The sequence below is a fragment of the Tribolium castaneum genome, chromosome 3 (assembly GCF_031307605.1).
Source record: "Tribolium castaneum strain GA2 chromosome 3, icTriCast1.1, whole genome shotgun sequence".
NCBI classification, from domain to species: domain Eukaryota; kingdom Metazoa; phylum Arthropoda; class Insecta; order Coleoptera; family Tenebrionidae; genus Tribolium; species Tribolium castaneum.
Window position 1 is genome coordinate 21,017,471 of NC_087396.1, and position 17,402 is coordinate 21,034,872.

General features: G+C 33.7%; 1 protein-coding gene and 1 non-coding gene across 3 annotated transcripts in view; one reads left to right on the forward strand and one right to left on the reverse strand.

Annotated features, from left to right (window-relative positions):
* LOC663408 (uncharacterized protein) overlaps positions 1-5,432 on the forward strand; it is a 40,323-nt gene extending 34,891 nt beyond the window's left edge. For both annotated transcript variants that reach the window (XM_015981491.2, XM_015981490.2), the window contains one exon: positions 4,907-5,432. In XM_015981491.2, the coding sequence (XP_015836977.1) occupies positions 4,907-5,326 (420 nt within the window). In that variant the 3' untranslated portion in view covers positions 5,327-5,432. The remainder of the gene's footprint in view (positions 1-4,906) is intronic.
* An 11,038-nt stretch (positions 5,433-16,470) lies between these two features.
* Mir137 (microRNA mir-137) lies at positions 16,471-16,547 on the reverse strand. Its single transcript, NR_036295.1, has one exon. It is a non-coding gene; the product is annotated as a microRNA mir-137 (primary transcript).
* Positions 16,548-17,402: the final 855 nt, after the last annotated feature.

Consider the following 17,402-nt stretch of genomic DNA (forward strand, 5'->3'; position numbering starts at 1 on the left):
TGTTGTCAGTTCTACTGCTTATTAATTTAAAATGTCGAAAATAATTTCTGTTGATAAGAAAGTGTGTATCAAAAGATGCTTTGAAGGATGCAAGAAAGACAGACCCGACTTTTTTAACTAATGATAATGAGTAGAATAACAATAAAACCGTATTCAATTATTTATTTAAAAAACGAAGCAAACTGACAACAGTCCTTGGTTGTCATCAATTATTCGGGAATAAAATTAACTAGACGCCCTCTGGTGATGACTTTTGAACTATGTCGAAAACAGTAAAGAAATTTTCGTAATGCCACATTTAACTGACATTTAATGAATTGTTCAACAATTTTGCGTGTATAGTGTTAATTACTTACAATTGAAAGAATTACTTTAAAAGTACGTGGTGGTAAATACTAGCGTTGACTTTGGTTCTGTAGTTTTTCATGGTATAATGTGTTTATTGTTGGAACTTGAAAGTGGATAAAAAGTGAAAAATATTTAAATTTTGATTACAAAGTGTTATCAAACAGTTGTCTAATTAAAGATTATAAGTAATGGATCACAGCGAACACAAAGTTTGGCTCAAGAAACCAATAAATTAGTGAAGTGTTATGAATTTTAGGTTAGAATTTTCCACTGAAAAAATCATGAAATGCTGCGGTAAATCTACAAAACTACAATAAAGATTAACAACTGCTGATACATTTAAACGTAAATTATGCCAAAAGGTAGGTTTTTCAATGTCTTTGTAATAATTTTCCAATAAAGAAAGTGAACCAAACAGTCATTCGTTATTCGTGTTTTCCTCGTCATCTCTCATTTGTCAACATAAGTTTCTTGCACCAAAGATACAATAGTCATTCCGCATAGGCCATGTAATAATTGTGAAGCCCCAAAATTCGTACAACACTCAAAATATCCGAATAAACATTTTCCCGCCATTTATGGTTACTGTTTTCGACCTAGCTCAGTGGCGCCCCCAACGGTAATTTTACTTCCGAATTATAACCCAAAATAAATTTCTTATGACAACTCACAGTACTGCCAAATAAAATGTCAGATTTTCATAGATAGTCCGAATTTAAAACAATCGTGAACGATGTATAACTAAGCTCGGAAGATGGGAGTTGTGGTGGCCACCCTGTATATTATTGAAAAATGCAGAAATGTGATAATTCTGTAATGGCATCGGCGTTTAAAACGTGACAATATCATGCAGTTGTCAGCTTCAGCGCTGGCAAATAACAAACACTGTCGGGGGCCGGCAAGTCGGGCCTTGAAAAACCTAAGAACCTTTCTATTGTTTTTGTGGCACATGTAGCGCGCGCGAGGCCCTTAGAAAATGGAAATGTCACGAATCGAAATCGAGGGAGGTGGTGGTGGTGGTCTCGGGAGTTGGGAATTGAGCCCCGTTTCCGGATTAAACTTGATTGATTTTTAATCAGTGACCGGAAGAAATTGTTTGTTTCCTGTATGTGTGCGTGTGCGATTCCGGGGAATCAAAACGGGCGGAGGGAATCGAAGAGAGGAGAGAATAAAATATGATGGGATGATGATATCGAAGGGAGGAGAGCTCGAGCAGGATTAATGAATGTTCGAGAAGTATCAAAAGAAAAAGTTAACTTATTAAAAAATCAAATCGTGATCGGATAGCGACGGGGATTAAGTAGGTGACGGAAGCGAGACGCGGCGAAAAAATAAATAAAAATGAAGCGGAAAGGATTTCGCATTTTTAAATAAGAATTCCAACAAAACAGTTTTTTACAAAGTGCGTTTTATCAAAATTTTGGACATCGACCCTAAATACACAAATTCAGTTCAGTCTTATTACAGTCATATTTACGACTTTAAATCTAAACAATTCGATATTTTTTCCCTTAATTTTCGAATTTTTTGAGTGCTTGTGTCCTTAAAAGTGCGTAAAAAACATCAGAAAGTTATAAAGATTTTTTAACACCGATTAACATGGTGTTTAGCGTTTTACTGTCAAAGATTCGCCGTTTTAAAAGATTCATTTTGATTAATGCGTTTTAGTTTTTATATAATTTTAATAAAAAAAATCATAACGTAAAAATCTATCTACTTATTCAAATGGCACTCTATTACAGTGATTTTATTTTTAAAAAATAATTTCTATTGCATAAAAATGTGGAACTTTCTTGCTTATTGTTTTTTATGTCCTTATTGTTTTATTTGAAAATTATAAAGTGTACAAAAAAAAAGAATTAATATCTAATAATTTATTATTGGCATAAATAATTTTAACAAAAAAGTAAGATCTTCTAGTATAAAGTACAGTGAAATCTCCAATAATCGGACACCGACGGTGACACGTTGTTTGTCCGGTAAATAGAGGTGTCGTCTTAAGAGAAATAATGAAGTATTCATAAATACAAACTAAAATTATTTATTAAAGAGTTAATAGCATGAAACTATTTCGTACAACAAAAAACTTAACAATAAGTTCTTGAAAAAAAATTGTTTCTTCAAAATATTCGCAGATTCACAAGAAACGAACTTAAAATTAAAACAAATAGTATAAAGGTCTATATTCTAATGAGAAAATATGCCGAAATATTACAATAGCTTTGCAAAAGTTCTTTAAAATAGCGACCCACATGCAAACCTTCGTGATTTTGTGTGTACAAGGCATCTCGTAGTCTTAAAAGAAAGATCTTAGTAGGCCATTAAATAAATATATATCAAATAAATACATAACTCGAAAACTGAAAGGAATTTCAAAAAAAAATTCTTCAAAAATGGTCACATTTTTAACGAATTTGATAATAACCTACTTATTCTTTTCGTAGTAAAGTGAATAGTAGGACATAAAACGCCTGATTCCATAACTTTTGTCCACCCCTGTATGGTTGGTCTCGTCGTCATAGGCATTTGACAAGAAGTCAAAAATTGATTTTTAAAATGCGGGTTTCTTGAAAATGACCGACTTTAAAAAAATTATAAATTCAATTTGAATTGTCCATCGAAAGGATTATTTTGTCTAAAGAAGTCTGTTAGTTTTACAGCTTTTTAAAGTAAAAAAATTAACTCGAATTTTTACGAATAAGACCAATTTTGTGTGACAGCTGTAATAGTTTGATCGTAATTAAGGTTTAAAAATTTAAAAAATCGGGCTTATTAATTTGAAACACTTTTTTCGTGAAAATTATCAGCTCTACTAGAAAATTAAAAATACTGTACAAATCTTTCGGACAGGGAAAACCTGGTATCGATTGGGACCTCTCTCTTATTCTATGATTGGGACCCACTGTCGTGAAAATATTAAATAGGAATTGTTGGAAAACCAGTTACAAGACCAATTCAGACTTTTGTGAGTTTTGCGCCCAAAAACATAACGGGACGTTTTTGCTTCAATGTATAAGTTAATTGAAATGAAGCGGTTTGATGTGATTGTCTCTCCTCTCGAAATCTCGTCGAATAGGTGGTGTCCAGTGCCACCACACGAAATAGTTTAATAGTTTACTTAACGATCGAACTGACCACCCTCATCATCCAAAATCAACAGACCTCATTACATTAACGACAACAATTTAAACTAATGCTCTAATCTTCGCTCGACGTAAAGATTTTCCGCCGAGAAAAGCCGCAATCATCCATTAAAATTTCAAAACGCTTAGTTCACCCCAAAAACGCTCATTGTTATTAACGAAACAATGAATACCACCGTTCACGATTGTTTTAAATTCGGACTCTCTATGAAAATCTGACATTATATTTGGCAGTACTGTGAGTTGTCATTAGAAATTTATTTTGGGTTATTCGGAAATAAAATTAACTAGACGCCCTCTGGCAATGACTTTTGAACTATGTCGAAAACAGTAAAGAAATTTTCGTAATGCCACATTTAACTGACATTTAATGAATTGTTCAACAATTTTGCGTGTATAGTGTTAATTACTTACAATAGAAAGAATTACTTTAAAAGTACGTGGTGGTAAATACTAGCGTTGACTTTGGTTCTGTAGTTTTTCGTGGTATAAAGTGTTCATTGTTGGAACTTGAAAGTGGATAAAAATTGAAAAATATTTAAATTTTGATTACAAAGTGTTATCAAACAGTTGTCTAATTAAAGATTATAAGTAATGGATCACAGCGAACACAAAGTTTGACTCAAGAAACCAATAAATTAGTGAAGTGTTATGAATTTTGGTTAGAATTTTCCACTGAAAAAATCATGAGATGCTGCAGTAAATCTACAAAACTACAATAAAGATTAACAACTGCTGATACATTTAAACGTAAATTATACCAAAAGGTAGGCTTTTCAATGTCTTTGTAATAATTTTCCAATAAAGAAAGTGAACCAAACAGTCAATCGTTATTCGTGTTTTCGTCGTCATCTCTCATTTGTCAACATAAGTTTCTTGCATCAAAGATGCAATAATCATTCCGCATAGGCAATGTAATAATTGTGAAGCCCCAAAATTCGTACAACGCTCAGAATATCCGAATAAACATTTTCCCGCCATTTATGGTTACTGTTTTCGACCTAGCTCAGTGGCGCCCCCAACGGTAATTTTACTTCCGAATAATTGATGACAACCAAGGACTGTTGTCAGTTTGCTTCGTTTTTTAAATAAATAATTGAATACGTTTTTATTGTTGTTCTACTCATTATCATTCGTTAAAAAAGACGGGTCTGTCTTTCTTGCATCCTTCAAAGCATCTTTTGATGCACACTTTCTTATCAACAGAAATTATTTTCGTCATTTTAAATTAATAAGCAGTAGAACTGTCAACACAGCGAATTTTTGACAAGACAACGTCATAAAGACAGTACCTGAGGCCAACCTAAGAAAAATATATCTACGCCTGCTGAGAATTTAAAACAATCGTGAACGGATAATACAACAAGCAAGCCCACCCTAGAACCAAACGTCATAATTGCCAAACGTCATTCCAGCATTCAATGCTCTACTTTTTCCACCACTACGAGCTGCCGGTGATCCTGCAGCAGGCCCACTTCCAGCAGTTCATAATCCGCAACAGCCAGCAGCAGCAGCAGCAGCAGCAGCAGCGCGAGCCTCTGGCGGCGGCCGCCCCGCAGAACACCATCACAGTCCGGCTCACCGAGCTGTTCTCCGCCGTGCGGCCGTCGGCCACCACCCAGACGTCCACGAGCCAGGTGACGACGTCCACGACCACCACCGCCACGGTGGGCACGTCGGCGCAGCCCAACACCTCGAGCCAGACCAGCCAGACGACGCCGGCGGCGGTGGAGTCGGCGGCGGCACAGACGCCGCCGGGGGCGGAGACGGCCGTGGCGGCCATCCAGACCAGCGAGGGGCACAGGGCGCCCACAGGGGGGCCCGACCACCACTGAGACATGTACATACTTAGTCGGTTTCTGCTTTAAGAGTGTATATAATTTTGTCGGTGGATGTAGGATGTGTACTTGATTGAAATTACTAAATAAAGTTTCGAGTCTTTTTGTGGTGATTATCGTTTGGCGGCGCGCGGTGGATAATTCCGGTAATTATCTTAGCATCGATTGGAAACATTCCGGAAATGGATCGGAGATACTTTGGTTTAACGAGTGGAGCTTGCGGTGGTATCGTCGTCAATCAGTAATTCTGCTGGTCCGTTGGTTAAGAATGTTATACGGGGGTCATTGGGCCGGAAGGCCTGCATTTTCTGATAATGCAGCCATCGATCCAGCACAAGATCATTCAACATCCACGCTCGAAAAATGCGCTAAATGGAAGAGGTCGGGCTCTTTTAGCGTACAGGTTGGGGCTAATATGACCCGACTTCACTATCCAAAGTACCAAATTATTTTCTTATTACTTGTCAAGTCTGCATCACATGACAATAACATTTTTTCTCGAGTTGGTTGAAAATTGTCACGCATTCGTGTTTTTTTTCGGATTATAATTCCCTTTGTCTTGCACCTCACTGCATGCAGCTCATTGTGTTTTTGTTAATGACGATTTGTCAATATTTGTACACTCGTCAATGTCCTTTATTAGAATCCTCAATAAATAAAAAAATACAACGTAGAACAAAGAAATTTTATATTTTTCTTTAATGCGGTTTTGAGTCTAAATTTGTCTTTTTGCTTTGTTTCCAATTTTCAACTGAATTGCAAGGAAATTGACCTGATTATCTGTATTTCTGTAAATTAGGTAAGTATCATAAAGATATACTGTACTCGTGTAAGGAGCAAAAAAATTGAACCAAACGAAAAATCCGCTTTTATTATTCTAAAAAACTGAATGGAAGGTTTTAAACGTGTAACAAAAAATATGTATTAGTACTAAAAATAATAATAATAAATAATAGTACTAAAAATAATAATAATAAAAAAATCGGAAACTCAATATAGTTTACGTCTGTTTTAAGACAAGAGGATTGCATTTACTTATTACTGACCCAAACTTGACGGTAAGTATTTTGGCTTTTCAGAACGATGATTAAATTTATTCAAAATTAAATTAGATGTTAGAAAATCAAATTTTTTTGTCTAAACCTTGTTGATTTTAAACGCCTTTTTTAACTGTTTTTAACTATTTTTTAACATTGTTCTTCGATTACTTGTTATAGTTTATAACAATTTATAAGTAGAAAAGTTTTATTTTGGTTAATGAATTCTCGGTATTAATTGATAAAATAAAATTTTATAAATTATAACCTATTTTAAACTATATTTTAAACATTTCGGTGCGTTTTTGATTTTTTATTTTTAAATCAAATTTTTAATTTACTAAACTTACTACTAACGAGTTTTTTTTACAATATGTATTTGGTTTTTTTTTTCGAAAAGCTTTTAGATAGCTATTTCCACACGCTCCAGTGTGTGTTTTTTACTTTGCAACAATGGATAAGGACATTTAATAGGTTGGTACTGCTACCGTTGAGATGGAAACGATTATTTTTTTACAATACATGACAGTTCATGTCACTTTTTTATTGTTTGACCTGCTACCAACCCATTAGCAAAAAAAAAGAATTATAAAAAATATTAATTTTTTTTGAGAGATTTGTTCCAAAAAATATTGTACCTAACTTGATTGAAAAGCAATTTCGGACATTCGCACTTGATGCAGCACTCGCTGCGCTCGTGCCATAAACAAAGTACGTATGTGTACTATTAACTCACTACGGATTCAGCGTACGATTTTGCGCCTAGAAAACAATACTTGAAAGGCTTTAATTGAGCGTTTAGCCAAGAAAAATCCATTGGAAAGCTTTTTCTAACTTGATCTAAGAGCGCTTTTTGCACTTTCCTTTGCCTTTAGAACCCCCAAAAATCGTTAAAAATACAAGAAAAAAATTGATTCGATTCTAAAATGAATCAATTTGTAGAGATTTTCGTTAATCTTTCAAACCCGTAGCGGAAATCTGTTTCCGAAATTACTATTTTTGGAAAGCTCATTTAATTATCTAACTTCTGAAAAAAAATTCTCCTGCAACTAACAGTTTGCGAGAAAATTGCTAACAAAAAAATATTTGTTTCGAGGAAATAGAGAAAACTTCGCTGTTTACCTGCCGTCTAACGCAAAACTAAAAATTACGTTTTTTGAGAAAGAAAGAGAGAGAGAGTGAAGCTAGTTAAGTGTTAACGCTTGTGAGTTGATAATTTATTAAAGACATTGGTATAAAAAACAGTTAGAGCGGTTGGTTTTTCGTTCCGCCACACATTCGCGTTAGTTCCTGTGAGCAATTCCGTCAATCTTTCGGCTCCCATTCGCATTTATCAAAGTTCGTCAGCGACAGACATCAACCGCCAAACAGACGGCAACGGTGTCGACTTGTTCAATAAGTCATTCTCGCTCCGGTGTTTCCGGACAAATCCGGATCCGTAAATACAATCCGCCTGCCGTTTAATTTTCCGAGCTATTGAGACTCCGGATCATCTCAATAAAGCAACGCCACTTTTTCATTCACGTTTCAGCCGACTAACTAAGCGGATAATCGCCGAAAATTTATTAAATGTTTCACCGAATTTACAAATTATCATTACGTTCGCTTCTTTGCCCCCGCGAAAGTAAACAACTTAGAACGGCATTATGCTAGGTTTCGGTTTGGTGCTATTTTGAAGCGTAAACAGGAAAATAAGTCGCTACGTTTTGGGGGTTTTACTGTTGATTTTCTTCCACTAGCGAGCTCGGGGCGGTTTGTGCACACCTACACACCACGCTCCAAACACCGACTTACGCAAAACGAAAACAATTTTAAGAGATTTGGAATAATAAGGAGTCAAAGTCTAACGCAACTAATTTTGGAGTTTCTTTAAAAAATAACTTCACTCATACAGGGTGTTCCGCCTAAACCCCACATTACAAGTATTAGTAGTTTTAATAACGATAGTCATCTGAAAATTTGTATACAACCATAATCTCTCAAGTCCTGCTCAATGAAAATATTTTCATGATGGTGGCACTTCCGGTTATACCGGAAGTCGCTATCAACTTTCTTATTTTAAATGGAAACCTATATTTTTTAGTGCGTTTTTGGATTACTAGAGTCATTTTAAGGTAGTTTTCATAAGCCGTCCCTATACCTAAATTTAGCCGTTTACGAAATATGTAGGGTTTTTAATTTTTTTTTTTGAATTTGCACCTTCCAGTTTAAAAATCGACAACTCTGCCATTTTTAAAAATTTCGAAATGTTTTTTAGCTCATTTGAAAGAGGAAACCTAGTTCTTTCCTTTAGTGTTTTCAAATTTGTCAAGAAGAATAACAAACCTCAAATGTTTACAGTTAAGTTTTCAGGACTTTAAACACCCATAACTAATTTTTTTCAAATGAAATGCCTTAAGTTTTATTTCACTAAATCGTAGAGAATTAATTCTGCATCGATTTGTATTCGCATTCCCTACGTATGTTTAATAGTTTTCAACTTACAGTAACTTTTTGTTGGGATTGAGAAATTCATTAGCCATAGGCTTTTTCTCATAGGTTGCCATGGAAACGGAAGAAAAAATGTTACAAATTAAAGTTTTTAAACCAACATTCAATGAATTTATTTTGTTTTCACAGGACGGACAACACAATTTTGAACTGAGTTTGTCGTTTGTTTAATCAGAAATGATTTTATGGCAAACTATGTAAAAATTGCTGTGGCTAGTAAGAAATTTTTTACAATGTCAAAAAAACTCACATAACTTGAAAATTATCACAGATAGGTATAGGGAATGCTAATACAGATCGGTGCAGAATTAAATTCTCCTCCACCTAGTAAAATAAAAATTGGGGCATCCCATTTGAAAAAATTAAGTTATGGGTACTTGAAGTTGTCCAAACTTAAACTTAAAATTTTTGGGTTTATTAACTTCTTTTGCAACTTTGACCACACTGGAGAACAGATATAGGCCTTCTCTTTTAATTCTCCGAATATGATTTCGAAATCTCTAAAACTAAGAGAGTTACCGATTTTTTAAGTGACAGATGCAAATCCAAAAATTTTCAAAAAATCTTAAATATCTCGAAAACGGTTAAACTTAGGTATAGGGAAAGCTGATAAAAGCGGCCTTAAAATAACTCAATTAATCCAAAAACGCAGTGAAAAAAATAGCTTTCCATTTAAAATAAGAAAGTTGATGGCGACTTCCGGTATAACCGGAAGTGCCGCCATCTTGAAAATATTTTGCTTGAGTAGAAGTCAGCGGATTATGGCTGAGTGCCAACTTTCAAATAAATATCTTTGTTAGAACTTTTGATACTTCAAATGTGGGGTTTAGACGTAACCCCCTGTATGACGTGCGCTGGAACCCTTTTAAAAATATGTATTTTTTGGTTTGGAATAACAAGCGGATCGTTGAAACTAACAATACGCAGAGCCGGCTTTTTCTGCTGGCGTAATACCCAATTTTCGTAAACAAGCACTGTTAAAAGCACAAAGTGAAGTCTTATTGTTGAGTTCGACCTCATTGTAACTGCAACAACCGTTATCGAGTTCTAAGGCATCACAGGAATAAGATATTCACAATTTGTAAGAAAATACCAAAACACAATCATATTGCGCCTCGAGTGTGTACCTACAAGTGTATTGAGACCGTACAATACTTTTCTTGAAAACGTATCGAATTTCTAAAGCAAGCAAACAGCTCCGGTTGCTCACTCGTAATTGTAAGCCCCGAAAAATGCGCACTAATGATGAATTATCCCAGAAATTATTACACAAGCTACAAGCTTTAGTTCCAAAGTTTCTCAATCAAACGATTACTACAATGTTCATGTCGTAGTAGTTCCAACTAAGTTTCAAACAAGCAAGCTCCTGGTAGCTCACTTCTTTAATTTTTCGCACTAAAAAATTGTTTATGATCCTGCGAGTCTTCAGGCTCGCCCAGGTACAGTCGCTATAGCAACCTCCATATCCTGCGGCCAACAACAACGAATCCTTACGTCACCAAACTTGTGTAGTAGTTACATTTAATTTTAGGTCGTGTTTTTGCTCGGAGTTTTATTCGCCGCAGGCGGAATTCCCCCATATGTAATGGCGCTCATTTTTTACCATACGCAGACGGAGATGAGAAAAAGTATTATTCCGAAAACAATAATTTAATGAATTCATTTCTGAGTGATTTTTTTTTCCGGTCGATAATAGCGATTGATAAAAATGCGAATGAAAGCCGGAGGGTGTTGTGGGTAATTATGTGGCTCAAAGGAAGAGTAGCGAGCATCGCAACGCCAGCAAGCGTTGTAATTAGAAATCGGTTTGAGCTCAGCTGCCTTTTGTTCGACTCCTACAAATGATATTGCCTGTTTCATCCGACAAAGGAAACTAAAATATAAAGTAAGTCACTAGTAAAATTAACTTATTGCAAGCGATAATGAAAGTCGGGAGAAACACCATTTCCAGACAGGATACGAAATCACAGGAAAATTACTTTTTATTCATGAATTTTGGCAAACATGTAGAAAATCGACATTTAAACTGAATTACAAGTCAAAATAACTAAAAATTTGATTCATTTTTGTACTCAGCAGTGCGGTGTTTTTTACTTTGCTAGGGACATTAAATAGGTTGGTATCGCTACCGTTGACATAGAAACGGTTATTTTTTCACGACAGTTCTTGTCAAATTTTTGATTGTTTGTCCTGTTCCAACCCATTAGGAAAAAACACTAAATTATAAAAAATATTAATTTTTAATTTTTTTTTTTGAGAGATTTGTTACAAAAAATATTGTATCTAACTTTCGCACTTCATGCAGCACTCGCTGCGCTCGTGCAGCAAACAAGGTGCTCATGTGGGAAATAGCATTTTCCAAACTCGTTAGGTAAATAACTATTGGCATTTTGGTGGAGAAAAGTTTTTCAGTCTGTGAAAAAATCAAACATCAAAAATTCCAAGGCTTATTTACAACCAAGGACTTTTCATACAACTTTTGCTAAATCAAACCCTGCATCAATTAGACATCGACGTTCAAACGAATTTAATACCAAACGCACCAAGTCAATATTTCAAAACTCTAAAAAATATCCAATCCGTGAATTTTTGACACTGAAATTGACAAAATTCTCTAGAATATGGTGTTTTTTCGTTGGTATCATTTTAAGCCTTATTTTTAATATATTAATAATTTAAAATGTTCCAACAAAAAAAAATTGGGTAACACTTCTGCGAAAACGCTTAAAATTATCGGGTGTCTAGGTATGCACTCGCATACGCTCGTTGCATAACATTAAGCTTGTGTTTTCGCAATCCTATTATTAATAACTATTAAATGAGTTATCTTCAGTTATTTAATTCAATGTGACTTTTTTATAAAAATTGTTTATATTTATTCTCTTGAATAAATACCAAAAAATGCAGTTTTTTATAATTATAATTTAGCAAAAAAATAACAACCTGCCTTTTTTAAATAATAGCAGGTTTTTGTGTCTATTTAGCAAAATAAACTGATTTGTTAGAAAAAATTATATCTTATTTCAAACATTCTTTGTAGATACAGAAAATCACAAAAAAAGTTCTAATAATTTAGTATTTTTCGGCATAATTCTCTTAAATAAACTTATTATTTTAACCAAGATTGACCTTAATTGAAAAAAGTTCAGTTTTTGCAAAAATATGTTTTGTTCTGTAAAATAATAGTACAGTCGAACTTCGGTAAATTGAGTTTTTCTCCACTATACTTTGAGTCGAAAATTTTTACACGTATTTTTACCACAAAACAACATTTAAACATCATTTGTTTTATCTGAACGACAGAAGAAATAAAAAAAATAACTTGCAGCTATGTATTGTTAAATTACCAAGTTTTTTTTTAAAATAGGCAGTTTTCGTATACAGTTTATTAAAACATATTTTATTAATAACTTGCCGTTGGGATTCACGTTTGAGATTTCTTTCTTTTTATTTATGATATTACGAAAGTAACAATTTGGCAACCGTTTATTCAAGATATCGACGTTCTACTGTATAAAAAGATTTAGATCAGTTTTCTTTACCTCCTTACCGACTTTGTAGACGTTACTCCTAACTTTACTCAAAAAAAAAATGTTTTTTAAATTTCAATAAGCAATAACTTTTAAAATTTTGTTGGTGTCGAATGTCAGTTTGTTCATTTCGATTTTTTTGTAGTTCGTCCAAGCAAAACTATCAAAGAGTAAAGTTTTTTTTGTAATTTAATAATAATGACGCCAACAGATTGCACATAACATAAAAAATTACTCTAAACAATTGGTACAAAAATGATGAATTTCATAATAGATTGTTTCCAACGACAAAATTGGTCGGATCCTTTCAACCCCTGCATTATTAAAATACTGTGCGCTATTTAATTTTTTGAATGAAAAAAATTAGAAGTCAATATTTTTATTCGCAACAACAGTAATTAAACAAATTTTAATTGAATAATAAATGGTAATGAAAAAGCGCCATAAAAACGTTTCTACTATTACAAGTTTTAATTATTTCGCTCGATTTGTATAATAAAAGTTTGGAATTTTTCGTTCGGTATTTCGGCGCAACAGCATTTTAATTAAGTGCGTTGCGAAATTTCGGTAACCGTATCCGATTTGCTCAAAGTTGCGAGTTTTGTAAGGTAAAGAACGAAAAGGGTGAACGAAGGGCTGCCACAATGGGTAAGTGGGCACGTAATGAAATGCGAGACCGATCAATATCCCACAGCGGGCTGATTAAATAGCAGCGTTAACCGGATATTGCCATCCAAATTGTCACCGGTGAGCGACTTATTGCATCTAAGGCAGAAATTCGAAAAAATCGAGTAATTAACTCGCTCATTATGGGAAAAGGCTGCGATCCATCATCATAGAGTGGTGGTTATCGGTGAACCGACGATGAACTCAACCGCTGCCACCTAACATCAATCAAACGCTGCCACTGCAAGCCCTCATATCACCATTATCGCCGACAAAAATTCGCACTGTTTACCGAATAACACTGTCTAATGAGACCAATGTCGGATTAAATTATCGATTTTCACACAGTGCGACACACAGCTAAACCAAAACGAGCGCTATTATGTTAATTTGCTTTGATATTAGTTGTTTCTGGAGTAATCCTTATTGTAATTAATTGAAAAGCTTGCAGCTAGTACGGCAGACGTAAATAAATATTCACAGTTGTAAACACTCAAAAAACTAGATATAATTTAATTAAACCCAAAATGGGCTGGACTTGCGTTTGCACCAAGTGTTTCTTTCCACAAACCCCAGGATTTACAAATTTTTATTTCACAAGTTAAAACGGTCGTAACATTTTTTCCACATTTTACCGCATTCTTGGAAATCGGGACTAATTTTTTTGGATTTGGATTCTAAAAGTTTAGATTTCTAACAAAAACTTTCAAAGAGTGAAAATCCAGAAGCACCCAATTTTAGAAATTATAGACTTTAAATTTTTAAAAAATGTCGATTGGGGAACTTAGTTTTTAAGGAAGTATTAAATGTCTTATTTCATAAAGTATATTTTTTTTAATACATAATTACTCTAAGCAAAACCTTTCTGAAACACGTTTGATATTTTCAGATCTTAATCTGATAAATTTCGAACTTTAACACATTAGAAAAGGTGTAGTTTAAATATGAGATAAAGAAATTTTAAAGAACAAAGAAAAGAAAAATCTACAGAAACAGACAAGATTTAAAATATCAATAGAGAGTTTGATAGTAGAGCCCAAAAGAAGTCAAAACAAATTGACTTTCCATACTTTCCTTATCCAAGTGTTCATAGTTTCTGAGATATACAGAGTGATTCAAAAGATCGTACTAACTTTCGAATGGTGATAAAAGATGTTTAAATTAATTCAGATTTTTTCTAAATGACTTATTTTTTTATCTTTCATATTTTTTATGTTTTTCAGCAATTATTGCCTTTTTGTTTCAAATATTTTCGGATTTAATTTATTGTGGAACTTACGAGTTTGTTAAATATTTTGCATACCATTAGGACACATTTATGATCCCTGAGATAAGTTCTTCAAAATATACGCAAACTAAAAAAGCAAAAACTACCACAGAGAAACGTGTCCTCACATAAAAAACACACCGGGTGTTCAAAAATTAAGGCACTAACTCAGTGGGTTATGGTGGAGAAATGCTTAGATATAAAGGTAAAAACAGCAAAAAAATCTATAAATTATTAAAATTGTTAATATATGAAACATAAAACACAAAAAAATATAACTGAAGAAGTTAACAAAATAAGTTTGCAGCTCCAGATTTTTTAAAATATGGCTTTAGGAATACTTCAAGATTTTTCCTGTAATTTACAGTGCGCCGATTTTTTAACATCCTGTATAAACATGTAAAATGCATCATTTTTGTGGAAGATACAAATGAATTACAGAGTGTACACAAAATAGCGCATAAGCTTTCGTACAGGAGACGGAACGTTTCAAGAAATCTCTAAAAATTCTAATAAAAATAAAATAATAATAAAACACAAGAAAAGAAAATGAGAATGAAAAGAGCAAAGTAAATAATATTTAAAAAAAATATATTATTTTTTTATAGATGTTTGTTTATTTCAAAAAAATTAACTTCTTTTTTATGTTTCTTGTTCACTAAAACTTTTATTAAACAGGAATTATATAAAAATATGATCATTTATTTTTCTTACTATACTCTATGATTACTTCTTTAGTTGGATATAACAAAATCCATCGTTATTTTTAATAAATTCATCAACAAAAAACTGTTCAGCATCGTCAGTATTAACTTTGTATAATTATACAATGTGTTTTTAAATGATTTTCATCTAGTTAACTGTGAAATTGGTAAAAAAAATTGTGCCGCTCAACTCAATGAATCCTCCTCTGTCAATAAATGTCAAATCTGTCAGTTGTGAAATTCAATTTTTTTTTAATTTTCTGATTTTACATGAGAAATGTACAGACGACTAGATGAGGATCATTTAAAAACACTTTGTAGTTGTACTCGTAACTATAGTATTTTTTATGTTAGAGTAATTTCTCAGCTTTCCTGATATAAAATCACAACTTATAAAATTTAGTCTTGATATATCTATTATTATTATTAATTTTAAGTTTCGTGGATCTGGAAAAATTAAGGAACTTGAGTTGTCATAGATTAAAAAAAATAAAAATCACCACTTGACTTTCTATTGCTACTAAGAATATTTAGAATGTATTTTTTTATTATCTTTCTAGAGTTTGTTGAAAATGAATAGTGTATACGCTACTTTGTACACCTTGATTATTGTTTTTTGAATTTTCAGACATTCTTTAAATTTCGGAAACTATAAACAGTCAGGTAAGATAACTTAAATTATATTGAATTTTTCTTTCACCCCTTAAAATATTTGGACAACTGTATCAAATTCATGCTGTAACTCTGACGTACTCTAAATAACGAAAAAACAGATATCATAGATCTTTGTGGACTAGAGGGAAGCTGAGACATCTTTAATATTAAAAAAAATTCATTCGTTGATAGAAAAAAATCAAATTGTAAGTCGAACATTGGAGATTCTAATAAAAAAAATGAGATTGATGACATAAAAGTACTGTGCAATTTCTGAAAGCCCATTTTAGGCCCAAATAAAACTTACCTTCATTAGCCTCCAGTTCCCCAATCCCACTTATAAAAATATTTCTCGTGAACGTTGTCCATTATTGGGTGGCTCCTTTCAAACCATCAATAGCCGACGACTCCGTCGAAACTTCGTTTACACTAATGCTGCTTTTATTGGAGCGATACCTTTGACATCGCTTAAAGCAGATTTTATCGACGTTATCGTATGTTACCTCTAATTGGGGTCGCGTATGATATTTCATACAGGAGAAGAATGTCGCCGGTTTTTCTCTCTTTCACGGCGTAATTCCTTTTATTAGACTTGTAATAACACACTAATTAATTGTGCGGATGGCTGAGCTAATTAGGAATCGGTGAAGGGAGACCAGGGCGCACAGGCGACGCCACGCTCGCCCTGATCACGATTCAACAATTCGATAAGAACTTAACAACAATGTGCCCAAGACCGCAGTATTGCTGTTGCGGTGGGCGGAGGATCCAGCGCTGTCGATGCTGTTGTCACTTGTCAGCTACGTGTATTCTCAAGCAATAACATCCCTGAATATGTGTTAATTACCCAAGAATACACGTGACCAACCAAGTTACCATTTCCTCGTGTGTTGTTTTCCTTGTAGAGGTATAGCAACTATAATTTGTCAGAAGGTACGGTTGCGTGCCTCGGGTAATTTGTTAAATTCCCAAGTGGTAAACTACATCGTTCCAATGACACGGGTTGAGGCGTCATGCGACACCCCCATTGCAACTTTCTTGGCTCGGCGACGACGACGCCGACGACAACCGAGTTCTGATTTCATATTCGCCAGACTTGCGAAATTATTATTATTAGCTGCACTTGATCAATTATCGGTAAATCGGGATTTAACAAGAGGGCGCACTTTATAATATGTAGCGTAATAGTTAGTGACAGCAATTAAATGGATTTATGGCTATTTATCAGATACTTCACTAAACCACCATTCCAATTGTTTTACGGCAAAATCAAAGCGCACTCAAATTGCTGATTCGCTCAAACACGCTCGTTTTGTAATGCTCTACATGCAAAAGCCATAAACAATACGATTATTTTTTGTATAGTTATTGAAATTTTATAAAACTAGTAGCGAATTTGGCCCAGAAAATTGCTTCAACTCACACTTTCGCTAAAATGAAGGTCCAGAAACAAGCGACAGTGAAAACACTGGAAAACCAATAAATTGAAAAAATGACAATCTAAATAAGTGATACTAACACAGAGACTCTCAAGAACTGGGAATAAAAGACTGAATTGTGGGAAAACTAACATACTGAAAAAACGGGTATTTTAATTAATGACAATGAGAAGCTGAAAAAAGAGTACCTGAAACCTGAAAGGCTGAGATGCCGAGAAATTAAGACTCAAATTGTCAAATTAAAACAATGAAGAACTGGAAACAATAATTAACTAGGAGACGAAAA